Source organism: Strix uralensis, chromosome 3, assembly GCF_047716275.1.
Source record: "Strix uralensis isolate ZFMK-TIS-50842 chromosome 3, bStrUra1, whole genome shotgun sequence".
Taxonomy (NCBI): Eukaryota; Metazoa; Chordata; class Aves; order Strigiformes; family Strigidae; genus Strix; species Strix uralensis.
In genome coordinates, this window is record NC_133974.1 from 76,469,083 (window position 1) to 76,492,665 (window position 23,583).

The 23,583-nt window shown below is 43.4% G+C and overlaps 1 protein-coding gene across 1 annotated transcript in view; it reads left to right on the plus strand.

Moving 5' to 3' along the window:
• Nucleotides 1–1,416: 1,416 nt before the first annotated feature.
• Nucleotides 1,417–23,583, plus strand: part of IGF2R (insulin like growth factor 2 receptor) — a 59,834-nt gene continuing 37,667 nt past the window's right edge. The window contains exons 1-9 of the mRNA XM_074862966.1: nt 1,417–1,663; nt 9,514–9,647; nt 15,147–15,271; nt 16,918–17,016; nt 17,386–17,515; nt 18,618–18,738; nt 20,886–21,000; nt 22,533–22,695; nt 22,850–23,030. Of these exons, the coding sequence (XP_074719067.1) occupies nt 1,422–1,663; nt 9,514–9,647; nt 15,147–15,271; nt 16,918–17,016; nt 17,386–17,515; nt 18,618–18,738; nt 20,886–21,000; nt 22,533–22,695; nt 22,850–23,030 (1,310 nt within the window). The 5' untranslated portion in view covers nt 1,417–1,421. The remainder of the gene's footprint in view (nt 1,664–9,513; nt 9,648–15,146; nt 15,272–16,917; nt 17,017–17,385; nt 17,516–18,617; nt 18,739–20,885; nt 21,001–22,532; nt 22,696–22,849; nt 23,031–23,583) is intronic.

Consider the following 23,583-nt stretch of genomic DNA (forward strand, 5'->3'; position numbering starts at 1 on the left):
CTGGTGTCGGTGTTTGTGCAGATACACAGGGAGCCAAGTAAGTCAGCCAAGTGATACTGCTGAAAACTTTCCTAGAACAATCAAAATAGTATGTTAGTTTTCAGCCAGATCAGCATCTATAACCCTGCTGCAGAAGAACTAAGCTACTTAAAAGAAGGGAAGTGGAATACGTAACCGAGAGAAAGGAAGAAGAAACGAGTGGATCACAGCAGCCTGGAGTCAGGTTAAACTGCCATCCAGGCAGATCTTCAGTGCTGTTTTATTCCTTCAGATGCCAGGGAATGGGGCAAGAAAAACAGAAACTATTTCAACCTTTTGCATTTCTTTGTGCAAATGACTTTTGGAAAGCATTCCCAATTAGTGAACAGAATTTCTTCACACAAATAAGACAGCTGTCTTTAATGAGTGTAATTTTTATTTTTCTTTCACTCTCCCCACCTTAACGCCTCTTTCCACGCTCAAAGGTGCTTTGCTTCTTAACTGCAGTTTCATAAAAATTAAATACCAAGTCCCTCTTTTGAATGTTAAGCACCCCTGTTAAAATTTGCTAAATCCTGGAAATAATCTATTGTGTAAGCTCCGGGCCAGCTGGCTCTTCTCAGCAGTCTAGGAGGCAGAGGTGGTAGGACCGTACCTCTTCCCCTTCCCTTTGACGAGGCTGCTGCCTTGTGCAAGCCTCCCCTCCTGCCCGCCCTTCGAAACGGGATCATTTCCACACCATGCCACCTTCCCTCCATGCCACCTTCCCTCCTGCGGTAGCAATCCTTGCGATACAGCCAACCCCGTTGCTGTCGCTGCCTCCCCAGTCTCCATGCCTAATGGGCTCAGTTTTCTGGTCTCCCCCAAGACTTCGCAGCGCATTTTGTGTAACTTATTTAAACCCCCATTTAACTTTTTCCACACGGCGTCTCTGACTCAGCCACCGTGCCCCTCACGGCGCATTTCACAGGGCGAGCCTCCGCACACCCAACCCCACCGAGAGCCGGCCGGCACGGCACCAGGCCTGGCGTCCCTCCGGGCAGCGCGCAGCGGGCGGGCAGGCCGCCCCGCCGGGAGCCCCGTCCCCGGAGCTGCCCTGCGGCAGCTGGGGCAGGCAGCAGCTCTGGCCCGCGCACCCACCCGGCATCGGGGGACACGGAGGAGGGCGCCGCGGGCCACCTGTTCCCCGCCAGCGGGCGGTAGTGCCGCCGCACGGCCACGGCCCCGCCGCAGGACTGAGCCCGCGCACCTCCCCCCCCGCCCACAGCGCGCGCGGCCTGGCGGGGCGGCAGCTCGCGGCCAGCGAGCGCGCCCCGCGCGTGCAGGGCCGAGGGGCGGGGGGGCCCCACCCCCCCACAGCAGGGGAAGGGGTGCATCATGTGAGCGCCGCGCCCGCACATGACGGCGGTCACATGACCGGGGAGTGGGCGGACGGGGGTCACATGACGTGCCGCTGGTCACCGGCGCCGCCTGACGTCCCGGGGCAGCCGTGTCCGCCCGGCCCGGCCCGGCCCGCGCCCATGGCCCCCACTGGCCCCCGCACGGCGCCGCCCCGGCCCTGCGCCGCCGCGCTCGCCCCGCTCCTCCTCGTTCTCCTCGTCCTCCTGTCGTTGCCCCTCGGGCTCGAGGGAGGCGGTGGGGCCGCCGCGGCGGCCCTGAGCGACGCCTATCGGGACCTGTGCAGGTGGGCAGCGGGGGGGCGGCCGGAGAGGGCCTTCCCGCGGGGAGGGGCTGTAGCCGGCGGAGTGTGGGGCGAGGGGGGTCTCCCGGTGCCCAGGCTCGTTCCTGCCCTCCGTGGGGCCGCGTCTGAGTGAGCGGGAAGTGCGGAGGCTCAGTTCGGGGGCTCGGTGGGGCGGGCGCCGTCTCCGAGGCGGCCCGAGCAGGGCTTGTGGTGGCCCGTTGCTGCGAGGGCCAGGCAGGGGAGCGCTGGGGGAAGCGGCGGCTGCGGCTGGGCGGGCGGGCAGAGCTTCCCAGGCACAAGACCGAGCTTGGTCTGTAGCGAACATGCCGCGGTGCAGGGGTGAGGCTGCGTGGGTCTTCTCGGAGGGTGTACTGGGGGGTGTCTGCAGACTGGCGGTGTGGAGCAGTCCCCTGTGGGACCTCAACATGTGACTCTGCAGATTCAGGAAGTCTGCAGGTCAGAAGATGGGGAGACTTGCCTGTTCGAGTCGCCCATCGTAAAGACTGCTGCTTTCTGTCACCGTATCCATTCTAGTGTGAAAAAAACCAAAGTGATTTGGAACGGGCATCATTTGATAGCCGCCTTTTTGCTAAGGATATTGCCAAATGCCATTAAGTTATTTACAGGTGAGTTAAAGCTTTGAGAAATGAGAACTGCTATGTGGAAGTTGCACTATTCTTCATGTTTTGGCATGTTCCTATTCTGAATTCAGGCATGAATTTAGTCTGGTAACAATATCTCGCTAGTCTTAATTTCTTTGCTATTTAGCCAGAATATGCAGTGGTCCTTATAGGAATACATTATCTCAATCAGGGGCACTCGGCAGGCACCAATGTGACACAGCGACTGTAGCACTGAGGGCAGAGCTTGGGTCACTGGAAGGAATGGGCTCTCCTCCTGGTGGAATCTGGGGCATGATACTGTTAAATGATGAAGAAGGGAGAAAGTAAGTTCGCTTGCAAGGTTAACCTATGAGGATGGCAAAAAATGGTTCTGTAGATGACCACCCTAATGGTAAAATTGAGACAGAAATGAGAAACTATTTTGTGGCTTCTGGAGGGAATTTAACTCCTCTGACTCTAATGATTATTGTTTACTTTCTAAAAAAAACTACCCTAAATGACTTGATTCTCAAGCAGTTCCTATTTTTGAGAATAGCATTAAGTCCTATTAATGTCTGTCTTGGTTTTGTGGTATGTCTGTGACTAGAGGAATATTTGGGAGTGCCATTGACAGACATGCAGTCTCTTCTTGGTTGCAAATTACTTAAGCTCGTTTCCTTTTGTTACTGGCAAGTGAAAAATAAATTGTGAATAGATAGCATAATTGCCAGTTTTCCTTTTAAGATGGACTGCTTCAAAAACATGCACGTGCTGTTGTGCCATGGTGGGAAAAACTGCTTCGAAGGATTTATGCCTAGTAGTCTAGAAAGGGTGAAGGAAAAAACAAGAACTTGCAGTCTGACAGGTGGGAAGACCCCATGGAGATCAGTGGTGAAGTGTCATCTCGGGCACAGTTACAGAAAAGCTACCAAGCGAGGGATGATGCAGTTACGCAATGCAAACACACTGCTAGCTGATGTCTCAGACAAAAGATACAACATGGGTGTACAGGACAAGTTCCTGACCAACCTATTTTTGCACTGCCTTAAGACAAGGTTTTGATTTGTTTTACAACTGTTAAGAAAACAGTGTCCTGACTTTTGTGTGGCCTAATAGGGCTGGTGAAGTTTGCAGCAGCTTCTCTGTCTGGTATGTGAATGTCGAAAGGTAGGCAAGGAAGGAAAATGTTGGGGATTAGAAGATGCACTGATTCTCCTTTAAGTAAGAGTAGAGTGATACCCAGGTTAGGACAGCTGTCTTGCAGGGAGGAGGAAAGGCGTCAGAACTGTTTTGTGCAGGAACTGTGGCATGAGGCTACTTAAACTTGAGTTAGTGGTTCTGATTTCTTGTTTTGTGTAGCGTCACTGCTGGTATGCTTGGACAGTCTGGGTAAAGAAGAAAAGCTTTCCTTCTCTGAAACTTTGTCAAATATTATGGCTTGTAGTGAGTGACTGGTTTTGTCATGCTTTCTCCTTTGTTTTTGAGTGCTCCGACAGCTGACTGTGCTGTTGTGTGACTTGCAATTCGAATTCACTTTCTATCTTCTGTGTAGAGGTGTCTCCAGGTTTGCTGCAGTGTGAGCACCTGAGAAGGAATACAGGGAATTGGTTGGATATAGGAAGTTACTAGCCAGTTTGATCTCTTTTCCTGTTTTTCCTTCTTCCCTGTACATCTTTCATGTGACAACACAGGAGAAACAAATTCTGGAGTTAATTTTGTGAACTGTTCTTTAAATCTATCTACTTTAAAAACAAAAGAAAGCTTGACAGTTTGTGTTCACCTTCTGTGTAACATTGGGGAAGCTACTGTAAAACCCTCTAAAAAATTACAGGAAATGGCAGAGCAGCAAAACAAATTGTCTCTTCGGCTTGCTGTTTTGCCTGATAATCTACCCTGGATGAGAGATGATTTGATGACAGGTAATGTTGTTGTCTACTATGCAAAGATAGGAGTTGGTGCATAACTTCTATAATTTTTAGACTCCTGAGTGGAAGGAAAACTCCTTAAACTGCTGTACATCTCAGGATTGTTATTATGCAGTCTACATTTAATGCCGTTTTTAATAACACAACTCCTACAGTTGACTGTATGTACAGTTGTGTTCATTCAAACACCTTCTTTTCAGCCTTTGTCATGAAACCACAACTGTGCTCTTCTGTGCTGCTGGAAACCCTGGATTTTAGTGTTCACTTAGCTTCGGTGAAGAAGCATGTGCTTAGTAGAGAGAGGTGACCTTTAGGTGAACTTGCGCAGCTCTATTAAGTGGTTTGACATATTTAAGTGGGAGATGTCATAAATCAGCTATTACTGGACTTATTTGCATATGTGCACGGTTGCTTCACAAGCCTGGGCAGCTGCCATTATAATGGCTTAAATGTAATTTCTCAGCACATGAGCTGCCTATAGCTCTTGTGTACTTGAACTTCAAATTGCTATCCCTTTTCTTACGCATTCTGTAAGATGATGTAGCAGATGTGGTTTACAGTGTAGCATGAAAGACCAAATGTCTTTCGGATGGAGAAAGCTTAACAGCTTGTGGTGTAACTGTAAGGCTATTACGCATGATGCATATGCAAGAAAACTTGCCTGAAGACATGCACTGTGTGTGATGGTTGGAAAAAGTGACAGGTAAGCTGGAGCAGAGCTAAGCATGAGTAGGGCATTAAAAAGCTCTTGAAGCACAGCAGTAGCTTTGGTACCTTGTGCCATTCAAGCTCCCATTCTTTGTAAGGACAACTTGCTTTGATACAGAGGTTTCTTTACCATATGTATTTATGCTAAAGTGTTAGGCACATCTAACAGTGTTTTTTGTGGCAACTAGTGGATCTGAGCTGCCAGCTTCAAATTTGAAATGACCATCCTGGAAATTGTTCCCGAGCTTGTCTACCTGGGATCATACTGGTTGTACCTGCTCAAAAAGACCTTCAGGTATTAGTTTCATCTGTGCAGTGTTCTGATAGGTGAGGAGCTGCTGGGCACAAAATTGTGTGGATGCCTAATCACATGAATCACTTTCCAACTCTGTGGTTGTAGGTTGCCTTGTCTCTGTGCTGGGTTGTCTGTGTAACACCCCTTCAGCAAAATGAGCCACTTTAGTGCATTCCCGGGGAGCAAATGCATGTTTCTTTGTAACCTGTTTGGAGCGGGTGTACTCTTCTTCCTAGCAGCCATCCTGTGGGTAAGAGTTTGAGAACCAAAAGCTGGAGCGTGTGTATGAGAATGGTAGCAATAGTCTTTCTGCTGCTCTGTTGCATTTGAAGTGGTTCACTAGTGCTCAGACCTCAAAGTGTCTCTGGCGTGGGGATGCACGTGCTTGTGACAGCCGTTAGCCATCTGCACCTTGTCTGACTTCAGTGCCTGAGCTACTGATTTGCAAGGTCATATCCCTTTTCCCTTTTTCATGTTATTTTTTTCCATGAATTGCTGCTTCTCTTTGGCAAAAAAATGCAGCACTCTCTTTTGATCTTACAACTTGCTGAAAAGTAGTTTAATTTTCTTTTTCATGCTGTTACTTAAATGTCTTAAAAACAAAGCTAGGTAGCTGGAAAGGCTGACCTGCAGGCAAGGTAATTCCCAGTAACTTGTTTGGACCTTGCTTGCACAACTCCTTTCGACAGTGGCCTGGGTTGGCCCGCCCTCATTCCCTGCCTCCCTCCTGCTGCTGGTGCGTGGCCAGAAATTGCTGAGAGTCAGGCTGGGAGCTGACAGGGCTCAATCCCCTCTCCACGCACATGCGCACGCACCTGTTGTTTTTGCTGAGTTAATTTTGAGAGAGAGCAGTCCCTGGGTCCAGCCTGTGTCTGGTGCCGAGGCCAGCAACACACAGAGGAGGAGGAGAGCCTGGCCTGGGGGGACTGACATGGGTGTATGTATCAGGCCTCTAACTGGGATAGTCTATGGTTGGGTTTATCGGGAAGCAGGTGTTGTGTTGTGGTTTCAGCATAAATAACCCTTTGACAGTTTTAATCGAGGCAGATGTCACGTTTGAGCCCAAATCTTGAACTGCACCAGAAATGGCTGCTTGAACAGTGTCATCCATGAGGTAGTGGCTGTATTGAGCTCCCTGGATAAGAGGGAGCCTCCCACCCCAGCCCATGACCAAGGCTGTCGATTTTTAAAGCTGTTGGTATAACAGCTCCCTAAACTAGCTCAACTGCATTGAATCTGGGATAGCTTAAGCCCTTCAAACAAGATAACTTTGCTGGCCCCGCCGAGGGGATAATTAAATGATGCATCAGTGCTGGCGGAGGTGAGTGCTGAGCAGCTGGAGGAGGAAGCTGGTCTGTGTGCCTCAGCCATGGTCAGGATGGGTGATGTGATTGCCAACAGATTGTTTCCATTATGGGATGCAGCAGAGACGTCAGCTTGTATTTTATTGGAAAGTAGAGCACATGCGACTTGAAACTATTCCCAGGCACCGGCTTAATGCCAGGAGTCTTACTTGTGGGAGAAATAATTTTTGCTTTTACTGTGAAAGTGTATTTTGCATCTCTCTGATGAGAACAGCTGCTTAGGCTGCATCCAGCCTGCTGTTACTCCCAATGAATAAATCCTGCCCTGCCCCTCCCACCCATTTAAAAAACCAAAAAAGTCCTCTGAACTTCCTTGAAAGTAATACTACTCTGAAACTGCATTAGATTTTCATTTTTGTGTGCCACTGGAGTTGTGGTTTGGAACATGATTAAACGTGGGATTTCTTACTTCCTTTCTGTGGACTGTTCTGAAGGACTCCTCAGCCTTCCCTGTACAGGGGCCTGTGAAAGGGTGGAGGGAAGGGCTGGCTTCAGTGACTTGCTTTGCCTGTGTTCTGTAAGCTGCTCATCTTGTTTCTCTCTTGCTTCTGGCATGTGGGTGAACTGACTTGAAGATGTTGATTTCCTCTGTTTCATAACATGGAACTGGGAAAGCAAAACCCTTAATCTCTCAGAGTGATAATTCTGTTGTGTGGAGGACTTAGATTCTCATTGAGTTCACAAACAGATTTTAATTTGCAAGTTCTCTAAAAAAAAACCTTCATGCCTTAGTATTATATGTTACCTTTTTGTTGTCTTCCAAAACCAGTCAAAAAAGAGTATTGGAGCCCTTGGGAATTTTTCAGTGAAAAGCTAACTTTCTGGGGCTTCATTAAGAAGAAACTGTATTTTGATTAAAATGCATTTTCTTCTGGAAGTAAAAACAGCTTTAGTCTTAATCCCTTGCTGTTTTCAGAGCCCTGGAATGTAGAGTCAAGTTCTTCTAAATTTGTGTATGTGTGATCGTGTGTTGTCAAGCTTTCTTCCATTTCTGAACTTTGGTTATTCTGTACTGCAGCTTAGTTATCATCATCCTGCATTGGGATTGTCTTTATTCACTTCAGAAATGCAAGAAACTGGCTCAGAGCAATAATCAGTACGGTTGTAAAATGTCAGCTCTGCCTGCTTATGAGGAAAGAATAATGGCAAGTATTTGTCTAGGATTGAGACACAGTCCTTGAATCTGATTTAAGTATCTGATAAAAGTATTTTTATTGGTATTTTAGGTATGACTCAGTACCTGGTAAGTTATTTTTTGAGCCTTATATTATTATATTTGAGCCTTTATATCCCAATATAATTAGGACATAAAGGTGGGGTTTTTTTCAGTTCACAGTGAGAACTCTTGTAGTTGTCCCGAACTTGTTCCAGCCATTAGCAGACTGAAATTAATAAGGCTGCTGTAGTACGGGGAAGCCAAGAACTCTGTAGTCAGTAATTAAATAGAAAAGTATGTGTTATCTTACTGTTGGCTCTTTGATTAGAGGTGGGAGTAAAGTAGCTAAACTGCTGTTGCCCCTTCCTCACCCAAGGATTTGGCTTCAGAAGTGGAAAAAGAACAGGTTTTCCTCTTGTGGGGATCTGGGGTATAGTAATGTCAAGTGGTGCAACACCTATGAGCTAGAGTTAAGACAAACAAACTTTATGGGTGAAGCTTCTGGTCAGTGTCTAATTTCTTGATAGCTGAGAGAGTATAGTTGAGCTCCCTTGCTGGATTTGGTACTAATCTGTAGATTAAGACAAATGCTTCTATGGGGCAGATAGATGCGTTAAACCCTGTATGAGTTGTAAATAGCAGGAATACCTATTAAGTCACTGTGCTGTCCTCAGCTTTCTGATGTGATAACTCTATTAAATTGTATTGAAGTTTCCACTTGGGATAGAAAGGGAAGCTGGGGAATCTCTTATGTTGCAAATACCAACACTGTTCAGAGGATTCAGGCTACTGCTAGCACCAGAAGAGGTGTGGCTGAGCCAAGCTGATGGCAGATGTTTACTGAGCTGTGCCTTTTTAACAGAACTTGGCCAGAGCACCGTGCTAATAAGCCAGGCTGTCTAAAGAACTCCTGACTCCAAACTAGCTGACCTGGGCCTCAAAACTGGGTGGTGCTGTGTCATGCAGCTGACCTCAACTCCCTGCAGTCTTGGTGACTGCTGTGAGGGAAACGAATCCTTGCTCTACCTCTGGACTACCCTCCATTTAATTTTGTTCTTCTGTTACTCTGATTTATTCCCCATTGTATTTAACCAGAGCTTCATGCTCCTTTATCAGTTTTTAGACAGCTGACTTTTGATATGGCTGTAGCTAGCTAGCGTGATCTTTCACTGAGCATCCCGTGGATAGCTCTGTTTGATTTCCAGCTTCTGACATCATGCTTCGGAAACTGGCCTTTCAGTATGGAGATAGATACCTATCTAAAATGCATAAAGGTGCAGCTAGGCCCTAATAAGCATTATTAGCATCTTTCAGTCTGAATGCTGTGAGAATCTCAACCCGAATTTTGACTCTGAAGCTAGGTGGCTCTGCTGCTGACAGGCAGGATGAGACTGGCTGCTCTGTTACACTTACACTTAACACTTGCTACTGTTACTGGGTTCTGCTAAAGTGCAGTAGTGTGCAGCCTATCAAAGATGTTTATCAGGCTCTCTAGGAAAAAGGCTCGCCACCTGTGATATACCTAGTCAGAGTGGCCCTCACAGAGATTTAATGGGGAAGAATGGGTAGTTGAGTGTTCAAGAAAGGGTAAAATGGACCTGATATACACTCCTCAAGTGATTAAATCTGTTTTGTTCTTGGCCCTGACACAATAACAATTTCTGGTATTTACAGATCACAAATATAAAACTCGAGTTAGTGGTGCTCTTAGCTTTATAAATTGGTTATTTCAGGGGTGGTGTCTAGAGAATGGCAGTGCAGTCAATATGAATATCAACTGACAGGCTTTTTTTTTGTTTTCAGTTACACATGGGAAGCAATTGATGCGGACAAACATGTGCTTTATAAAATAAACTTCTGTTTTGGTGTTGAAGAGTGTGGAAGATCAAGTGCAGTCTGTGCGTATGACATCAATAAGAAAACCTATCTGTCTGTAGGTAAGTAAACAAGTGTCTTTCCTCATAAGTAGTTCAGAGTTATGTTAATGAATGGTTATAACTATGGCAAACTTTGACATGTTAGCAAAGATTCTTTTTTTTTTTTCTTCTCAGAACAGTGTAAAACTTTTTTTCTGTTGTAGATTTACTGGGGAGTTGTGGGAAGGCGTGACCTGATTGCAGATAATCACTTCACAGGACAGTGAAACTTATGGTCTAGTTAACTGTTATCTAGTGTGAAATATGCAAGACTGTCTCAAGTAGAAATAAATGCATCTACCTGTGGCAGGATATGCGCTGTGCACAGCTGTGTTTGAAGCTTGATATTGAACACAGGATGAAACTTAAGTTACAGCTCTAAACTATACCACAATTTGGCCTTGTGTAACATCAGCTCTTTGTTCAGAGTCAGGTTACTCTCCGTAATGCAATCTTGGAGTATTGCTAAGCTTCTGGGATGTCGTCTTTGAGTTGTTACACACAGAAAGGAAGTCAATTACATGCAGTCCTCTGTTTTCAGTTACACTTGTCAAATCTGGTGACTGCTTCAGTAGTTCACAGATGTCATTGGTATTCTGAGGAGTGGTGGACTTGTGCATGCTGATCTAAATATGTAACTGACATATTCCTATATATATGCTTGCACAATATTCTATCAGTCAGAAGCACCTTGTGCTCTGAACAGTGTTTGTGTGCTTATTTTCATGGATGCTTGTCGCTTTCAAGGTTGCTTCTGTGCTTCAGCTAATGAAACAATAATATATGAATACTGATGAAGAGGTTTTCTGGTAGTTAACTGTTACTTCTTACAGAATAAAGCAATAGCTTTCTGAAGAGTAATATCTCTTCAGACTGCCTCTTAGTATCTGCAGATCTGAAGTCTGAATTTAACATGCTTGTCAATCTTGCCTTCCATTGGCAGACAGTTCTTATGAGAAGCTATGAATCTTCAGTAAAAGCGTTTGAGCTTGAACGGCTGGAAGATGGTGAGGAGGAAGATTCTCGCCTGTATGCTGACTGTATGCAGTCAGCCTCCACTCTCCCCATCCCTTGCCATTAACTGTAGAGATACTTTGGTTTCAGACTGTGGTCAATCAGTGCTTTTCAAACAAGCTGCTAGTGTTGCGACCCAGGCTTATAAAATCACTGGGTGCATGAATAAAAGTATATCTCAGTTCATGGCTACGTGGTTTCTTTTATGAAGTGCAGCATGTTCAAGCTCCAGAGTTTTCTGGGATGACTGGTTAGATTGCATTTGATTTCAAACTGCAATTGCATGTAGTAGCATCTTCTACTCTGAGGAGTGTGACATCTCGGACCGCTTGATGTTGTTAATGTGTTTCATTCCTAAAATGTACAGCAAGAATTTTGTTTCCTGCTCATGTGGGTCTTGACTCATGTGCATTGAGGCTTCAGTTGCCTGTGGATTAGAAAAGGAAGCAACATCTGGGCATCTGTTTTAACATGCTTTTTTGAGTGAGACTGGAATGTGGCAAGTTGAGTGAGCCTGAGGAAGCCTGTTCTCCCCAGGAAAGTGTGAGACCTAGAGGCTTGCATAGGTTTTGTTCCACACTTCTGGTGGAAAGAGGAAGGGAGAGCAGAGCTGGGTGATGACCATGAGCAGTATCAAATATTCCGCTGTATGCAAACCTTGAGTGTCTTATTGTCTGACTGCTACTGGATGGAAGAGGATTTGGCAACAGTCATAACTTGGCCTTGCAGAGTCAGTTTAACTGACTTTCAAGGGTTAAGCCAGAAATCCTGGTCAAGTAAGATGCCTTTTTAACCACCCTACAATAAATTAAGAAATCAAGGCAGTGCAGTTAACATTGACACTAAAGTTTGCTTTGTTTTATAGGTCAAATTGTCTAAGTTTTGTTCTTGTTCATGCTTAGTCTGAGACTTACTAGTGATGCCTGCCGTGCTTCATCGTACCACCTCTAGTTGCACTGGAGCTTCAGCACCATCTCACCGAGTTGAGATCATGCTAATGGGTTATCAAGCTTCTAGCTTGTAAAAAAAAAAAAAAAAAAAAAAAAATCACTCATAATGAGAAAAGAATCTCTTTGATCCAGGTCTAGGCAGATGTAGACTCCCAGTGTAGATTCCAGCTAAGCTGTGTACTTGTCTTTAAGCAATCCATCTGATATGAGATTATTTGTATGCCAAAACTGAGTGAAGGCTTGGATTTGGGGAAAGAAGGGCAATTTGCCAGCTGATAAAGTTTGCTAAATTGTAAGCTTTCTTCAAATATGGGCTTAATCAGATCTTTTCTTCAGTCTTTCAGAAAAAAACTTTCACTGCAAACAATAGTTTTGTTTTTGAATATCGGCTATGCCAGGGGTGACAGCTGTAGGATTGGGTCTCGTTGTTGCTCCGAGCTTTGGTAGGTGGTAAGGCTGTATGTTCTGTGACAGTAATCAGTCTGTGTCCAAGGGAAACCTTGTGGTTAACATTAACTGTGTGTCAGTGTGACATACCAGGGTTGGCATTGAGACCCCAAAGGCCTCTCCTAGAAAAAGCTCTTCAGCTTCAATGATTTACCTTAAAAGTTTTCAGCATGTAGGCAAACGCTTAGTTCTTGAATGACAGCGAGGATGGAAATGATGTGGTACTTATTTAACTTAGTGTGACACCTAGTGACTCCTGTGCCATTTAGCTGAACTACTACTAAAATTAAAAGCAGGAATACTGCTGTAACTGTTTGTTGACCTGAGTGGTGAAACGTGCACTTTGTCCAGCTGCAGTAGAAGGACTGGACATGAGATTATAGCTGCCACCTAAATGCACCCTGCTTCTGGACAACTGATTGGATATCTTCCATGATTGTCTTTCTCCTTCCAAACAGCTGAACAGAAGGAGTCAATGAGCAAAAGGTGTTGTGAACAGTGCCTTTGATACTGATTTAGCACAACTGTGTAATATGAAGTATCTACTAATTTTTATGAGCTGTACTAGGTGATTTGTGGAAGGAACACCTCTCTAAAGTCATAAAGAAATGTGAGTGATCACTGAAGAGGGAGCTTGATGTTACAGTAAAGGTGGTTGCAGAACTGGTGCTCTGGAAGGAAGCTCATGGGAAGCTGATGGCATGAGGGGGTGTTCCATGAAACTACTTGCTCTGTGAGCAGGAATGGGATGAGTCACGTGCCACTAAAGAGATTCTTGCTAAAATTTCTACTGAGTTCCCAAACTGGTTCTAAGCATGCAAGGGGGAAGAGAGCATGCATATTGGCCTGTAGTAAACAAGATGTACTGGCTTAACTTGATTTTTCTTGAATATCCCTTTAACTGAGTGTGATGTTGAAGTCGACTCACAAGTGCCTTTAGTACAATTAATGTTGAGAGAAGGCTAATGCTTACAGAGCATTGAGGTGAGTCCTCAGATGGTGCTACCATAAGTTCTCTGCTAAGTTGGGGCTTATAACTGTATACATTTATAGCTGGAGAGTTTTTAATCACATGTGCATATTGTTACTATCCACAGCTCTTGCCTAGAAAGTTGCATTGGCTTCCTTCTGCTAATCTAGAGAAGAAAAGAGGACACTTTGCCAGCATCTTCTAAGCAATGATGTGATAAGTAGCAATCTTGCTCTCAAAGTAATGTGTAGCTCTTAGGTTTAAGAAACCTGCATGGCACCTTTGCCAGCATCAGTGCTGGAAGTCTTAAAACCTGAAGGTAGCTGTTTGATAGCAAGAGTGTCAGGAGATATAAAAGGCAGAAACCACTGACAGCCTCCAGGCGCCTGGAAGGTGGCACTGGACCGCAGCAGTGGTAACATGCTTTACTGTTGCAGGTTCTCAGCCAGGCACATACCTTGCACACACGTCTGCATGTGCAGGTTTAGACTACACTGCTGTTCTTCTGTGCTGACATGTCTTTGCTCTTACCTTCGCTTGAGAAGGCAGAGGGTTATTGAACAGTCTGTAATACTTGTTGCCCTGGTTATACAGGGGATGCTGTGAGTGGCTGCTTAGGTGTGAGCATCTTAATGTGCCTTCCTGTAACACAGTGTGAGTATATGTAGCATGAATGGAAGAGCCCAGAGCTACTGAGGGAATGCTGTGTGGGTTAGTATCAGGTTTCCGTTCTGATTACCACTGTTTCAGCTTTACCTGCAAGTTTGGTGGCTACAGTTGCCTTCTCTCTGCTGCAGTTCAACATAAAATTTTTGAGGTTCTTGTACCCTCTTCCTGCTGAGTTTGCTTACTTCTGTTCCTTTTGCTCTCAAGACTATATTACTTGAGTGTAGTGTAGTTTTGCTTGCCTTGAGTGAGAGGAGATAACAGTCTGGGCAAAGTTCCAGCAAGTGTGTTTTTAAGATGAAACAACATTTGGCCTAGGTGCAAAGCTGTACCAGTGGGTTCTTCATTAAGTAGACTTATGATTAAGTAGAGCCAGCAATGTGTGCTTGCAGCCCAGAAAGCCAACTGTATCCTGAGCTGTGTCGAGACAAGTGTGACCAGCAGGTCAAGGGAGGTGATTCTGCCCCTCTACTCTGCTCTGGTGACACCCCACCTGGAGTGCTGTGCTCAGCTCTGGAGCCCCCAACATAAGAAGGATGTGGACCTGCTTGAGTGAGTCCAGAGGAGGCCATGAAGATGATCATGTGGCTGGAGCACCTCCCTTATGAGGACAGGCTGAGAGAGTTGGGGTTGTTCTGCCTGGAGAAGAGAAGGCTCTGGGGAAACCTTATAGCAGCTTTTCATTACTTAGAGGAGGCTTGTAAGAAAGATGGGGACAGACTTTTTAGTAGGGCCCGTAGCGATAGGACAAGGGGTAATGGTTTTAAACTAAAGAAAGGTAGATTCAGACTAGATGTAAGGAAGAAATTGTTTATGATGAGGGTGATGAGACACTGGAGTAGGTTGCCCACAGAGGTTGTGGATGCTTCCTCCCTGGAAACATTCAAGGTCAGATTGGATGGGGCTCTGAGCAACTTGATCTAGTGGAAGATGTCCCTGCTCACTGCAGGGGGGTTGGAACTAGATGACTGTTAAAGGTCCCTTCCAAGCCAAACCATTCTATGATTCTGTGATAGACTCTCTCTCTCATATTGTGCTGATGCTATTTGTATAAATGGCATAAAGGCAGAGAAACTGATAAAAAGAAGCCTGTGGGAGGAAGGAATGAACTGTAGTACTTGAAACTAGTTGGTAACAGTTTTCTGATGGAGTCCTTTTAGCCCTGAGAGAGTGACTAGTTTGTAGTGGCACTTGCTGTTGGGCTTCTTAAGATTCAAAGTGTTTGTTAAAAACCTTTGAGAAAGTAGAAGTGTGATTAGAGATGTCAAACACTATCTCAACTTGGATCTAGTCTTCCAAATAGCAATAACTGCAAGGAAAGTCTTCAGTTGTACTCTGTTCAAAGACTGTCTTCAAGTGGACAGGTATGTCATGTGCTGCTGAGTGCTTGAAAGTAGAGCCTGTCTGTTGAGCTTCTGTGAAGGTGCTGTGTTATGATAATAACTCTTTTTATTTGTTTGTTTTAAACTCTAGGTGACTTAGGATTGCAAAAAGTTTCTAAAACTCTTCTGGAACTCAACACTACACATAGCTGTTTGCAGCAAGGCAATCAGCACCGAATTCAAAGCAACATTAACTTCCTGTGTGGGAAAACACTAGTAAGTCTAAATCATGTATTCTTATCTTCAGTGGAAATGGCACGTACTTCTGACTTGCTTTTTAAGGAGACTTGCTGTACTCATGGATGTAGTAATTGCTGAGCTTCATAACTTAAGGAAGAGCCTGTTATGTTTTAGTACCAAATTAAGGTCATGATCTACTGTGGCTTTCAAAATTCAGCTTAGCTCTGATCATGGGCTCTTCCGGGTCTTTAATGTTTTTACAGGGATTGCACTGTAGTATTTTAATAGTGCAATATGAAGGAATGAGTCAACGATGTACAGGGTGCTGTAACAAAGAGAGCTATTGTTTAAATGTTGGCTATGCCCAAGCTGTGGACCTAACATGGCTGTTTAATAGAACAGCATTGAAGAAAATGACTGACCTCTGTTATGGGTCAGTGTAGCTGACAACAGTAAGTGTTAGGTTGTGTCTGCACACTGTTGAACTAACAGTGCTCACTCATCTGGTTGGGCTTCTGCAGGAAGTAGTTGGTTTTGAGAATCTGATTAAAGTGTGAATGGAGATCCCTGAAAAGTTCGCAGGGGTGTGTGTGTATGCAGTTCACCTCCACGTGCTTTTGGAGATACAGCTTCCACATACTTAACTGGTACCACAGCTTGGTATTCTGTACAGACTGTGATCAGTTTACATATTTGTGTATCAGAGATAAGTACTTTAGTGCTGCTGTTGGCACTGATGATGCTGTTGCACACCCCCTCTTGGAAATCTAGCCAATTCAAACAAAGTGTTGGTGCAGCAGAGATTTAAATGCTTCCTGTTCTGTTTCAGCAGATGACTTTTTAAGCTAAATTAAAAATTATTGCTCAACTCCAGCTGTAACACCAGATCATAATTATCTTCAGACTTCTAGTTAGCATAGTTCTGACACCTCTTCTTCACGTGACCTAGAAAAAGGATTTTGTAATGATCTCTGGTACAACTTGTTTCCAACCCTTTTATGACAGGATTAAATGGGGAGGGAATCAGTTTAAATATGCTAAAGTACTTCTAGCTGAGGTGGTGGAGAGAGAATGGAAAAATCTGATTGTTGCCTTTTTTTAAAAGGAGACATTCAGTTGAGCATCCAGCCTTGAGCCATTGTGGAACCCCCATCTTGAAATAGATACAAATATGTATAACATGAGCCTATACAAATAAGCAGTTGAGATCAGAGTTATTCTTTCTGTGTAGCAGAAAAGATTGCTAATCAGTCATCTTCATAGGATAAAAGACAGGGAACTGGTAAACCATGCATTGCCTTGCTGTTCACCTATTTATACACATTTGTATTGGTGTTTTCCTTTCTAGTAACTAGATGTGACTGGTGCATCTGCCAATATCAATTGGCATAGTGAGTACTTCTAAAAGATGTAGTACAATTACTGCATATTAGGACTGGCATGTGTTAATTTGAAAATTGCTGCATAAGCAGACTGAGAAGGATTTGGCACCCTGCATCTTCTTGTATTTACCAACAAAACTGTTAAATAACAAACTTGCTATTAAGAAACTGTATGCCATTGCTCTGTGACATGCTGTATTCTGTTTTTCTTAATCCGTTGAACGATCTTCTTGCTGTCTACAGATGTAAAATAAAACTGAAGTCTGTTTTTTAAAGAATTATTTTTTCTCCTTTAAATAGGGTACCCCTGAATTTGTAACAGCAACAGAGTGTGTGCACTATTTTGAATGGAGGACCTTTGTGGCTTGCAAGAAAGACTTGTTTAAACCTGTGAAAGAGGTAATCAATGTACTATCCATGCAGAAGTTACTTTTCACACATCTGGCAATTTTACTCCAACCTTCATAAACTTTTTCATAGGCATATAAAGCATCTGTAGCAGTTGTTGGAGCTGAGAATTTTATATAACTCTTCAACCTTCTTTGTGATCTGGATATTGTTTATAGCAAAACTCTTCTAAGAGCTAGAACAGAACAGTCTACCTTTGGATGCTTCATTTTAGTCAGCATGTCTAGCTTTCAGTCTAGCTTCAAGTATTTGAGCTTCCAGAAGTAAAAACCTTTTCCACGTATTAATGTTATATATGCCTGTTTATAAACTCTCTCTACTTGTGTAGCATGGATTGCATGTAATTTTTTGTTGTTCTAGGTTCCTTGCTATGTGTTTGATGAAGATTTGAAGAAACATGACTTGAATCCTCTCATCCAAGTTTCAGGACACTACTTGGTGGACGATTCTGATGATGATTCCTTGTTCATAAACATCTGCAGGGACCTAGGTGTGAACACTTGCTTGTGTCATCTGTTGGTGTATAAATTTCTAGTGGTGTGGTTCTTTCCCAGTGTCTCAGTTGAGGTTGTCTTATAATCAAAGATCAGTATTTTAGGACTTGCAGTATTGTTTCAAGCTAGTTTTGATGATTTGAAGGCTGCTTTCTATGAAGCCAGGTCTTATTCTCCAACTATTGAAGTGTTCAGTGATACGGCTCTTCTGGATGGGGAAAGTACTGTTAGAAAAGTTGACTTAAACTAGACTTAGTGGAAGAGCTCAGCTTGTCTTATAGCTGCTTTTGTTTGCTGCCAAATAGGACCAAGATACTTCATAGCACTTCATGTGCTCTAAATTTATTACTTTGGGCTCCAATTCAGGCTGTTGCTTAGTTCCAAGTGAATGTCCTGAGATGCATCTGAAATAGTGTTTAGGTGCTCGGGTAAGTAATGGTGCATAGCTAGGACTTTCATGTCAGTTGGGAGCTGTATATGTAAGGAATGAAACCAGCAAAATCACTCATCTGAAACTCGCTGAAAAGGCTAATTTAGCTGTATATTCCCATTGTGTTTTTCACTATGCAGTTAAACATTTATTTTGTGCCCCTGTTAAGGGTTTAATATTTCTAGTTTTAGTGGCAGGTCTATTCTTTTAAAAATCCCACCAGTCTGAAACTTTTTGCTGACAGCTTTGCATAAGATAGTTCATAAGAAACAAAGGAGGGGGGGGAAAACCTTCCCTGTGAGAAGGGGTTACCCATTACGTGGTATCATTTTGGAAATGGTGGCAAAAGAAATACTTGGCATGCCTCTAGGAAGTCCTCAAAGCCCTACACATCCAGCATCTGTGCTAGCAACTGGTAACTAGCTGCAGCTACTTTGGTAAGAAGGATGAATTCGTAGTCCCAAACCAGGGCAGCATGAACTATCACAAGCACTTCAGGTTTTGTCATGTCAGTTTCACATTTTAATTGAACCTGTTTTGAAGATATCTTTAGGAAAGGGTAAAGCAGTGAATGGTAAGTAAGCCCACAGATAAAATGGCAAGATACTTCAGGTAGAGCCCAGCTTAGAAACTGAGTCTTATATTCTACTCTCTGTATTCTATAACAGGAAGGTCAAATGGAGAGACTGGAAACTGCCCTGCTGGCAGTGCTGCTTGCTTGTTACATGAAGGTCAGGCATATGATGTTGGCCATCCACAGGAACAGCTGAAACTTCATGGCAAAGACAGGTACGTAATTTTTGTGGTGATACTTCTGTGAACGCTTCTCAGTCATCTGGGCTGAAAAAAGCAGTCTTGGTAATAGATGAGTCTTCTAAAACTTAACATTAATACCACTACAATTTTGAAGCACTGACAGAAAAAGTTTCTTCCTATACTGACAGGGCAGACTCTTTTAGGCATCCTATTGTACTGCCATACAGATCAAATTTTTGTGTTCATTGCGAGAGACTCCTTTTTACAGAATTGCAAATCTCTCAGAAGTGAGGGATGGTTGCTGCTGTCTGCCCAGGAGCAGAAGAGTGAGATTTGACCCCATCTGCCTGTTATCTGAAGGCCTACAGGGTAAATGCAGTTGGCTCTCTGTGGATTTACACACTGTATTTGACTCGCTGTACTTCCCACGAGTACTTTAAAAGTTGAGAATAGGGTCAGATGTTGCCATTCTGTATTTTTGCATTAATGAGTTGTTAATAGAAGAAATAGATAAGCAATACAAGGCTTACTCTTCCTGGTGGTGGCAGAGCTGTGACTAGGAGACACTGTTTCTTTGATGCCACTTCTCTTCTGTTTGCTGCCTTTTTGCTGGAAGTGTAGCTTAAAAGAAGAAAACCAAACAAAAAACCACCAAAAAACTACCCAGACAACTCAGTGTAGTTCAGGGGACTTACTTAACATGCTGATCTTTCTGAGCTTCAGGTCCTCTGAGCCTGCTTACCTTGTCTGTAGAGTCAATAGTACCCTGTTGACTTCTGCAGTACTCTTTTTATCTCAGATGCAAGCTGAAGAAAACAGGCAGAATAAACCAGGTTAATGTCAGGGAGGCCAAAGGTTCTGGCCTATCAGTGATAAAGTTGAGGGTTTTCTTTTAGTTTACAAGTGAAGTTGTTAGTCCTTTGTTGCAGGGCATTTTTCCCACTGTGAAACAAGTGGCTGAAGTGTTCTATACCAAGGCAGAAACTTATATCTGAGGAGGCATAAGCTCGTTCTCATATTAAAGTGCAACTAGTATCCTATAAAATTGCGGTTGGGATCGCTGCTGGGTGCGGGCTGTGTACCAATGTAAATCCATAGATGATATTCATCTTCACCTGCTGCTGGCGCTCATTTGCCCTCCTGCTTAAGACCTGGCTCCAACTCCCTTCTAAAAACCTGTGAAAACACAATACAGGTATTTCTAAGCAAAGCAAGAGCACTAGAAAATTGAATTAGCAGAGGAAGATCAAAAGATGAAGTATTGGGAGTATAAAGATAACTGTAAGACAGTGCATAGACTTCTGCTGAGGAGAACAAGGAACACATTAATTATATGCGAGCTCTTAGTATGTGAGCATTAGGAACATTGACGTGTGGGACCTATAGCCAGTATGCGACCAGAGCTACTCTGTATTACGTAATACTGCATAGATAAGTGATCCATGCACAGCAAATCAATGTTTAAATGTTTAAAGAATTTATTCTGGTAGTATCCTTACAATGAAAATAAATAAAAAAAATCACCCTCTACAACTACCCGAAAGGAGGTTGCAGAGAGCTGGGGATGAGTCTCTTTAACCAAGTAACAAGGGATAGGGCAAGAGGGAATGGCCTCAAGTTGTGCCAGGGAAGGTTTAGACTGGATATTAGGAAGCATTTCTTTACAGAACGGGTTGTTAGGCGTTGGAATGGGCTGCCCAGGGAGGTGGTGGAGTCCCCATCCCTGGAGGTGTTTGAGTCGGGGCAACATAGTGTTTAGGGACATGGTGTAGTTGGGAACTGTCAGTGTTAGGTTAATGGTTGGACTACCTAGATGATTCTGTGATTATTTCTAATAGTTGCAAGACTGCTTATCCCATCTGTTCTCCAGCAGTTTGAGAGCAAAGCTGAGAGTTTTCTTGTGATGCAGCCAAGTTCTCGCTACAATATGGGTTATGAGGCATTTGACATAGTCTTAACTGGGGTGCAACAGATGCTGTATTAAGTAATTTTGCTGTGACTGTTTCTATTTTGGTTAACTGTAAGATTAAAGGAATAAGGACCTCCATAAAGGTTGCTTTCAGGAGCAGGGCTACTTTGGTGTATTCTGCCTGGATACCTAGCAAAGGGTAGATGTTCTTTCAAGAATATCCTTCTTCTGTACAGTGTCTTAATTGTGGTTTTGGTTTTCCATTTTCTAGGCTGGTATTGCGTTATGAGAGAATATATGGGGATGAAGAAAAGCCAGACTTCTGCTTAGACCATAACCCAGCAGTGACAATCACTTTTGTTTGCCCATCGAAGAGGGGAGAAGAGGTAACTTTGCTGTTTCAGTTTGTGTTAAATGGTTGGTCTTTAACTTTTGTGTGCATCATCTTTCATTTTTATTCAGGACTGAAGAGAACAGAAATTCACCTGGTTTGCAGCTTGTGAAGAGTGTGAGATCCTAAATATACTCTTCAAAAAGTCTTGTAGAAATTAAGTAAGAAACAAGAACTTGAATAGAATTTCCCCAGGGGTGTGTTCGTTCTTGTCTTGATGAATTTGGTTGTCTTTTTCTGGGCTCAAAGCTTTCCTTTGAGAATAAGACAGAGTTAGTATCGTGTTAATCCTTGGCACAGAGCTGTGCTTGCTAATGAGCGCTCTTCCATCATCAGTCAGGCTGGGCATGCTTATAGCTATTGTCTGTAACTTGTTTCTTTATTAATCTGGCCTTAGTCAGGAAAAAAAAGCTAGCAAGTGTCATTGCATGGCAAAAGTCTGTCACTTACTAAGCAGGCTCCTGAATGCCTTTTGACTTAAAGTAAAATCTTCAGTGTTAAGCAGCAACTCAGTTTTTGCAGGACATAGTTTTAGCCTAGCTTCAGTGAAGTATGATGATCACTTTGATATAATGCTGGGTGATCTCAGCAACCCACACTCCTTGCATTGGGCTAGAGTGGCTATTGCTAATGCTCTGCCATTTCATGTTGTGATGCTTTTGGTTGCAGGTTAGTGAAGGAGGAACTCTTGTCTAGCTACTTTTTGGTTTAATGTTTTGTCCCTCATCTCACCTAGATGGGTACCGTACTTCACCCTCATCACTGCAGAAACAAACGTTAGGCCTTTCTCTGCTGTCACTTTGTAATACCTCACTGCAGCTATGCACACTTGTGGTATGAGTAGTATTACTAATGTTATTTGTGCCTGTAACTTATCTGATACTTACCTGTGTATCTGCCTGTTTTAGTGGATGGCACAAATACAGATTTATGAAACAAAGTGAATTTCAAAATGTTTCACTTTGGGTGAGGAAAACCAGTACTACCCCTTCTCTGAGGTGCAGAAATATTTTGCTACAGAAAACACATCTGATGGAAGTGTTGGCTAAAGAATTCTCAGACGTTTTTCAGTCCTGATTTGGACTGAGGGAATGAAAGTTGCTAAAACACCAGTGTTTAAGAGGCTGCTTTGCTTTCACAGAACACTTGATCTTTGCTCACGTCTTTGAGGACTCTGAGGCAAGCACAATCCAAGCTGTGCTTAGCAATTTGGGCTTACATACCTCTGCTTTTGCCAGCATGTCAAGGAAAAGTGCTTTTTAAAGTACTGTTACTTCAGCTGTCTTTCTGCTAATGCCTGATACTTTACTTCTGTTTAGACTTCTAATAGTTTGCCACATCATTAATAAGAGCTGGTTTTTTTATTCTCAACACATATTTCTGAGAGGCCAGAGGCAATGTTTGCACCTCAGGTTTACAGGTGACATTAGTCATTATGGACCCTAAAGGGATGTGATACTATTGCTTTAAAGATATATTTCAAATAAATCTCTACTTGTAGTTTAAATTCTGTAATTTCTTTATCAGAGCGCAGGTCCCAAACTCACAGCAAAAACAAATTGCCGGTATGAAATTGAGTGGGTTACTGAGTATGCCTGTCACAGGGATTACCTGGAGAGCAAGAACTGTCTTCTGACTAATGAGCAACATGATATCTCCATTGATTTAAGACCACTTATTCAAAGTCCAGGTAAGCTCACTATTTTCCTTCTGTGTGTGTGGCGTTATTAGCCAGTTTTCTGTTTTCATGTTTGGAGACGGGAAAAATGTCCTCTGTAGATAATTGGGTTTTTACATCTGTTCTGCTGTGTGTTAGAAAACTTCTCCTTTTGTTATTCATTCAGATTATGTCACGCCATATTTAGCCAAAGATGACAAAGAGGAGTATTACTATTACTTGAATATATGTGGGAAAACCACTGCAGGTAATTGCAAGGACGACATGGGATACACTTCATCTTGCCAAGTAAAATCTTCGAATAACCAGCAAAAAGTGGCAGGAAGATTTGAGAATCAAACCTTAAGGTGTGTAAAGGCTCTTTAGGCCTGCTCACTGGTCTGACTGAGCTTTGTTTCCTACTTTGATGCCCTTATTTGTCATGTAAGCAATATTTGATACAAAACACAAGTAATTTTCTCATATTTTTGTAGTATACCAGGATAGCATTAGCAAACGAAGGAGCAGATGAGGTTGGTAGAGGCCATTGCCTAGACAGGGAAGAAACTTTCACTGACTTTGGGGTCAGAATTGCAGATTGTGCTGTACTGCCTTTTGCCCTCCTTGAGTTTTGCATATAAAGTGGCATCAGGATCGGATGTTTTAGAAGCTGTTCTCAAGAAGAGGGCATTTCTGCTTCCTTTGCAAGAGCATGCATGAATCATATCCAAGACTACTGAGGTCCAGGATTTTGTGGTTTTGGTTTTTTTTGTTTTTTGTTTGTTTGTTTTAAGAACTTCAGGATTCCCAAGTGGCATATAGGGTCAATAGCTTGCGTGAGATTGCAAAGCAGAGATTATTTATCTAGATATAATCTTCCATTCTGACTGTAAGCACATTGGAGTGATCTTCCAGGAAGCA